Source organism: Astatotilapia calliptera, chromosome 10 (assembly GCF_964374335.1).
Source record: "Astatotilapia calliptera chromosome 10, fAstCal68.1, whole genome shotgun sequence".
Taxonomy (NCBI): Eukaryota; Metazoa; Chordata; class Actinopteri; order Cichliformes; family Cichlidae; genus Astatotilapia; species Astatotilapia calliptera.
The window spans coordinates 33002118-33009855 of NC_137431.1; the positions used below are offsets into that span (position 1 = coordinate 33002118).

General features: G+C 39.1%; 1 protein-coding gene across 1 annotated transcript; it reads left to right on the forward strand.

Annotated features, from left to right (window-relative positions):
* The first annotated feature begins 217 nt into the window (after positions 1-217).
* LOC145431496 (complement C1q-like protein 4) lies at positions 218-6733 on the forward strand. The gene is made up of 4 exons (XM_080307382.1): positions 218-569; positions 4245-4307; positions 5577-5708; positions 5812-6733. The coding sequence occupies exons 1-4, from the start codon at positions 359-361 to the stop codon at positions 6087-6089; spliced, it is 684 nt and encodes a 227-aa protein (XP_080163508.1). The 5' UTR covers positions 218-358; the 3' UTR covers positions 6090-6733.
* Positions 6734-7738: the final 1005 nt, after the last annotated feature.

Consider the following 7738-nt stretch of genomic DNA (forward strand, 5'->3'; position numbering starts at 1 on the left):
ATCTACGGCATCAACCTTTCAGCCTTCCAGTAAATATTTTTAAGCCTGGTTTTTGCACCAGGAAACTCAAAATGCTGTTAAACATCAGATTGGGTCATGGACGCTAACGCTGGTGTTAGCTGATAAGTCCCAGCTTATCTTATATATGCATGAACTCTGTGCACACAATTAACTGCAGAGAGTTCAAAGGAGAACATCTCTACATCCCTGCTGTTTACATGTTCAGTCCTGCAGTCAAAGTCTGATTCTGGTCCTGCGGCTCTGCAGTGTGTGAGGTGGAGGATGAGGGGACATGTGGGGCAGAAACCTCCTCATTCACGCCTCTTTTCCCCTCGTTATAAAACTCTCAGATTAACAGATGACAGTTATACAGCAGGTTTCTGTTGACAGAATGAAGATCATCATGTTTCTCCCACTTTTGCTTCTGGTCTGCTCTGTTTCAGCAGATCAGACTGAGACTGCAGTCCAACAGTCCTGTCCACAGGACATCCACGCTGTGCTGAGAGAGCTGACCGCCTCATTGGCTGTGCAGAATGAGCGGATCACTGTCCTACAGAGAGAGAATCAAGGTACAGTTTCATACATCAATGTGACTTCAGAAATATCCAGAACATCAGAAACAGGAATGACCAACATTCATGGTTATGTGTTTTCTTATGAGACTCAATATTTTTATCACAGGAATATTGGAGCAGTCTTCAGAGATTAATGATGCAATGAAACAAAATGCTTTAAAGAGCCGGTAAAGAAGCTTAAAGAGACAGAAAACTGAGACTGATCAGCTGAAGCTGCAGTCCAAAGAGATTGTAGTGAAGCCATCATGGAGCTGTAAATATATCCTCTGAATGATGTGTGATATTAAAATGTTTTTTTTACATGTTTGATTGTAAAATATAAAACTTTAAAACATCTTAAGATTTTATAGCAGAACCAAAAACATCTCTTTTCATCTCAGCATCAGGAACTGACTGGAATGTGTTTATAATGAAACAGCTCACGGCTCCTCTTCATGGCAAACTCTTCAAACCAAATACTTCAACATTTACTTAAACACCAGTTTCTGTGTTGATGCAAACTTTCTAATCATCATTTAAAGTCCGTGTTTGTGATGTAGCGCCCCCTGGAGGTGGAAGCTCACTAACTGATTCAAAGATTTAAGGATTGAAAGTGTTTATTGTCATGTGTACAAAGCAAATCATTTCTTTGCGCAATGAAATTTTTTCTCTGCTGTCCACACACAGATGCCGGTTAATATGTACAAATAGATAAAATACAAATAGCAGGAATAAATAAGTGGAGACCAAAAAAAATTGATGCGTTAAATAGATTTATGTGCAAAAGAGCTATGAGCTTAATATGCTGGTTTGATATGTGAGATGACCTGATGTGCAAAAATTACTATTACTGTTCAAAATATTTCAGCTGTTCAAGAGTCGGATAGCAGTGAAGGAGGAGTTGTTGAGTCGGGATGTTCTGGATTTCATAGTTCTGAGCCTCCGAGGGCAGAAGAGTGAACATGTCGGGTGTGTGTGGGGTCTTTGCAATAGTTACTCCCGTTTTACACGTGCTTCTTTCTACGCTGTGATATCCTTGTCAGTTTTCTTGGTATTTATTTATAATCACGTCTGTTAATCCTTGATATTTATAACTGAGTGATCTGTATATATTAGTGCTACTTTTATGCTAACATTATGTATTGTCTGGAGTTTAGTCTGTTACTGTTACTATTTTAGAATTTCTTCTTGGAGAATATGTAACCCAAATCATTTCCTTAGGCATTAATAAAGTATTCTGATTCTGAGTGTTTCATAATACATGACCTGCCATCAGTGTTGGGCAAGTTACTTTGAAAAAGTAATAAATTATAGTTACTAGTTACTTCTTCAAAAAAGTAACTGAGTTAGTAACTGAGTTACAAGATTCTAAAAGTAATTAATTATGTTTAAAAAAAACGTTTAACCCTCTGGGGTCCAGGGTATAATCGGCCATTTTTAACTACGTGTGATGTTTCCTCCACATTTCACCTTTAAAAAGATTTATTTGCCTTGTTTGGTCTCATTCTTTTCAGCACAACCTCGCGTGTCTGAATTTACAGTTATGTTTTCATTTTGACTACTGTATAAACACAATTGATCTAAAATCAGACAAAAAACACAAAATCCGAGTAGAAAAAGTTATGTTTTACTGTAACAACCACAAACATGTTTAATGATCATATTTCATAACTTTAAATGCAAATATAAATTGTCAATTTTAAAATCATATGCACAAGTTTTGCAAACAGCAAAGTTATTTGTATCATTTATCTTTTACCTTGATTTTTTAAATAACCATTTACAGAACAATCAGCTGTTCTTCAATAAGATGCCACAAATTATTTGTGCCACTCCAAACATTTCTGTCCACTATAAAGGAAACATCACAGCCTGATACCTGCAGGTCTGACAGCAGCAGGTGTGTCACTCCTGTTTCTACCTGGAGACAGCAGTCGCATCATTGTTCTGACACACAACACTACACACTAACTACACACTGCAAACATGCTAAACGTCACAAATCTCTCACATCTCAAAACTCGCTCTCTCTCTTTTTCTCTCTCTCGCTCTCTCTCGCCGTCATCTCAGCTGACCCTTCTCACCCTGGACACAGTCTGTTTGACCTGCTCCCCTCAGGCAGGAGGCTCCGGTCCATTCGCACCAGAACCTCTCGCCATAAGAACAGTTTCTTCCCCTCTGCTGTTGGACACATGAACAATAACCACATGACTGTCCCCGCCACTAACACATGACCCTACGCTGTGTCACTGCATCATTTCATGTCTGGCACTGATCACCACCTGCACTCATGTATATATCTTTCTACGTAGCACTCATAATTCTTATTCTCATGTATATATCTCATGTATATCTCATGCACATATCTTTCTTTCTACATAGCACTTTAATTCTTATTGTTTGCACTGAAGCACCGCAGCAATTTCCTAATGTTGTAAACCTCAACATCTGGCAATAAACCCATTCTGATTCTGATTCTGATTCTCCTAAATCTTCCGCCTCTTCCTAAACAACCAAATGTCATGTTGCCAAATCATTTTTTGATTGGTCGACATGGTGCATTTTTCCACCAACACAAACGGGCTGTTTTATGTTTTGTTTTTTTATTTCTTGCTCATAAGCAGAGCGTGCTCGTTGCGCTGTCCTTAGACAGTAAACATGAAACTATTGAGGAAAAAATGCTGCGTATATCTTGTTTATCATGACTCTGGTTTTACGTGGCCACACAGTTTATAAACTGGTATATGTCACCTTGTTGCTTTGTCTTTAAGTGGTCATGTGATTGACCACGACTACTTTATTCTTCCTCAGTCAAACAGCAGCACTCGTGCGATTGTTTTGCCCCCTGAGATCCAGGTGTTGTGCCAGACAGTGATCATGATTACCGCGGGAGCGCAGCTGCTGAAAGCCGTAGCGTCCAGATTACTTACAGCTACTTCCGTGCAACTGATATAAGATGCTGTAAGCTGAACACAGCTTCAACCGTCTGTTTGTTGAAAAATAGTAACAGACAGCATTTTCTTCTTAGTAACGGTAACAGCGTTGTAACAATAGGAATAGTAATTAGATTACTCGTTACTGAAAAAAGTAACGCCGTTATTCCCGTCACTGCCTGCCATTATCCAATCACACATCTGCTTCACTGTGTCTTTTGCTCGTTTCTCCTCCTCTTTTCTCTTTTTTCTAAACTGAGCACCTGACGGCTTTGACCTTTTCTTGTCCATCTTCCACTGGTTTTCATTTTGCACTCCAGTATGAACACCCATCCCCCAACCCGAGGATCACCACAACAAAACCTAACACACCTACACCTTAGTTCACAGATTCGATTTACAACGTTATGAATGAAATGTGCTCTATTTGGAAGCAGCCGGCCCCTCCCCTTTTGACAGGTTGTGTGTAAAAAAACTGTAAATTATAAATTTTAAATTGTTATTGATCCCTTGCAAGGTAGAACCTAGAAACTCCCCTAGTGTGGATAAAGATGACAGAGTTTAACTGCACAGAGTTCAAATGAGAATCAGTTTGTTCAGAGATCCAGTCAAACAAGTCTGCTTCTTCAACCATTCTCCACCCAAGGATCACCACAACTTTCTTACTTAGTTACTTTCTTACTTACAAATAAAAACCTGTGAATAACTGTGTGCTGTCAGTAAGATTTTTCTTTTTATTTCTATTATATTTTATCAGAACTAGCAACAAAGGTGGAGAGTCAGAAGACTGAGATCGACCAGCTGAAGCAGCAGTTACAAGGTACTGTGTGGGAATCTGAAAGAGAAATGTTGCAAGATTTCTATAATTGATACATTCTTACATTTTAGAATTAATGTTATATCTTAAATCTGATATTAAATTGACCAGATTAGTATTTATGTTTGAATGTTGTAATGTTAGACACTGAAACTAAAACCTGCTCTGATCAGCTCAACATCACAAGGTGACTGGAATGTGTTACAGTTAAAGACACAACGCTGCTCAACAGTGTTGGTCAAGTTACTTGAAAAAAGTAATCAGTAACTAATTACTGATTACTTCCCCAAAAAGTAATCCCGTTACTTTACTGATTACTTATTTTCAAGAGTAATTAATTACTTAGTAACTTTTTAAAAACACGATTTACAACCTGAATAGGTGATAAAGCGATAGATCTTTTTAAAACTTGTTTTATTAGTTTTAATCTTTTAACTTTATGCATCAAGCAAACATTAAAGTATATGCAACATTCTCTGACTGGAAGAAATCTGTTTACCATTTAAACATATTTTCTGCACATTCCAGCACATAAAATAAAATGTTTTGTGTGTTTACACTCAGTCTTTCAAATAGGTGCTTGCTCGGAAGTTTAGGGGATTTTTTCGCTGTAAAAAGAAGTTTTCTTCCCACGCACGATGGACACTAATGTTTTTGTCACTTTTTATGGAATCAAACTTAAAGTAAGGTCAGTACTTCCACGCTTTAAACGCTGCACGCTCATACTCTCTCCCGCACTCGATATGTGATCCATTGTTGATCTGCAGACAGCTGTTGTCACGAACGTCGCACTCGCTTACGTCACTGCCATCAGACATTCTCGCAAAAAGTCACGGTTTTAGTAACGCAGTAACGCAGCGTGCTTACAGGATGTAATCCATCTCTGCTGCTCAAATCAATTTCTGTGAACATCTGAAGCTGTATTTATGCTGTAGCGCCACCTTCAGACAGAAGCCAACAAACTCTGGAGGATCAACATATATCAGTGCTATAAATCTGTTCACAAGGTGGTGCTACTGTGTTTGAAAATCTTTAGTACCAACAATATTTTTTATTTCTTCCACATGATATCTGAGGGCAAAGCTTCAAACTAATCACCTGCTGACACAGTATGTGGATTATCCAGAGTTTGATTTCTTCTGTGGCAGTGAAACGCTTTCAGCTGTCAAACATTTCTTTCATTGGAGATTAAAGTTTTTGTCATGGTCACTTTTATGGGAAGAGTCTAACTCTAAAACAGGAAGTGTAAAATGAATTTTCTCTCTCTCTCAGTCAAACAGGTGGCTTTCTCAGCCTCTCTGCTGGATCAAGGTGAAGGAGATACTGGACCCTTTGATGACCACACTACTCTGATCTTCAAACATGTTATCACGAACATTGGAAATGCCTACAACAAAAACACAGGTAATAACACTGAATGTCACTTCTCAGCTATGTTGATGTCAGGCTGATGTTCCAGATGTTCTAACAGCTGATTTTCCATTTAACAAAAACAAATGTCCCACAGGTATTTTCACTGCACCAGTGAGAGGAGCCTACCACTTTGACTTGACCATAGTTGGTCATGGAAACATTGTTGCAGGTGCTTTCTTGTTGAGGAATGGGGAGCAAATTTCTATTACATATGAAAATCCAACATCTGGTACAGTGAGCGCCTCTAATGGAGTCTCACTGCTTCTAGAGGTTGGAGATCAGGTGTTTGTACGTCTATTGGCTAGTGCAAGGATATTTGACAGTCAAAGTCATCATAACACGTTCAGTGGTCATCTGATCTTCACCATGTGAGAGGTGTGACAGCTCCAACGCTTCCTGTTTGGCCTGTCCTGTGTGGGCGGAGCTTAGCCATTTTTAGAAGTAAAACAGGAAGTAAATCACCTGCTGGAATCAGTTTCTTGCTCTCTCTCTCTCTCTTTCTGGTTGGGTTCTAGTTTTGTGTTTATTTGTTTCTACTGACTCAGATAATTTACTTCTTCTTGTTATCTTTGATTCAAATCAATCCAGTTAAATGCTCAGTGATTCTCTTCTCTTTGTCCTTTCTTTGAGTCGGCTCTTCATAAAGTGCTGCTCCTCCATTAGATCCTGACTATTTTCTATAAGTTGGTAAACTGCATCGTTTTTTATTGGCTCCACTGTCCTGTGTTGGTCAGTCTGTTATTTTGGTGACTGCTGGCCCACATGTTTGCTTTTAACTGGAGTCTTTCCTGTTAAGTTGAGCAAAATCCAACAGTTCCTCTTTTTCTCTTCTTTGATAATCATGCAGGTGTTTTTCTTAAACTCTTAACAGATGTTAAACCTAATCTGACTATCATGATAAAAATGTAAACAGCTGATTTAGTTACTCCAAATGCAGACAGATAACTGACTGTAAACTTACTCGGGTTCATTTCTTTCAATTCTTTACTTTCAAAATAAAAGCATCTTTGAACTCACGCTGTGGATTTCTTTATGTGTGTTTCATACATGGAGCAGAGATCAAACCTACACATGCTGGGAGTTACTATCACAGGTAAAGTGACACCTGAGGGGTGACCTATGAAGTGAGATTAGTGGTTTAGCGAGCTACGCCGAGCTGAAACTGGCTAAATTACTACGGTAATGTCTGCTGAACACATAACTGGTCATGAGCTGATTATGTTCTGAGCTTTGGCTTAAAATCTTGTGGAAGCTTCTAGTGTTTCTTTGGAAATATTGGATGGAGAGAACATTCAGAGGCTGACGTGATCGATTGGGATTTCCTGGTCTGCATGAGAAATACAGATTCTCAGCAGGACAGAGACAGTACACTAACATCAAAACCAAAGAAATATACTGCTTGTGTGAACGGCGTGTGTTACTGTGCATGGAGGAAAAAGAACACAGCATTCCAAGAAACACACCTGCTACCTACAGTAAAATGTGGTGGTGGTTCCATCATGCTGTGGGCTGTGTGGCCAGTGCAGGGACTGGGAATCTTATCAAAGTTGAGGGACACATGGATTCCACTCAGTATCTGCAGATTCTGGAGACCAATGTCCAGGAATCAGTGACAAAGTGGAAGCTGCGTCAGGGCTGGATCTTTCAACAAGACAACAACCCGAAACACTGCTCAAAATCCACTAAGGCTTTCATGCAGAGGAACAAGTACAACGTTCTGCAACATTCATCTCAGTCCAGACCTGAATATTACTGAAGATCTGTGGTGTGAGAGAGCTGTCCGTGCTCGGAAGCCATCAAACCTGAATGACCTAGAGATGTTTTGTAAAGAGGAATGGTCCAAAATACCTTCAACCAGTAGGTTCCCATTGGAACCTACTGGAAGCGTTTAGAGGCTGGAATTTCTGCAAAAGTTGGATCTGCTAAATATTGATTTCATTTCTTTTTTTGTGGAGCCCAAATTTATGCACCTGCCTGATTTTGTTTAAACAATTATTTCACTTTCTGTGAATCCAATAAAC

Excerpts from the sequence above, each read along its gene's own strand:
- LOC145431496 (XM_080307382.1), top strand. The coding sequence starts at position 359 with ATGACAGTTATACAGCAGGTTTCTGTTGACAGAATGAAGATCATCATG. Across the intron at positions 4,308-5,576 it reads GCTGAAGCAGCAGTTACAAG|TCAAACAGGTGGCTTTCTCA; the intron begins GTACTGTGTGGG and ends TCTCTCTCTCAG. Across the intron at positions 5,709-5,811 it reads TGCCTACAACAAAAACACAG|GTATTTTCACTGCACCAGTG; the intron begins GTAATAACACTG and ends AATGTCCCACAG.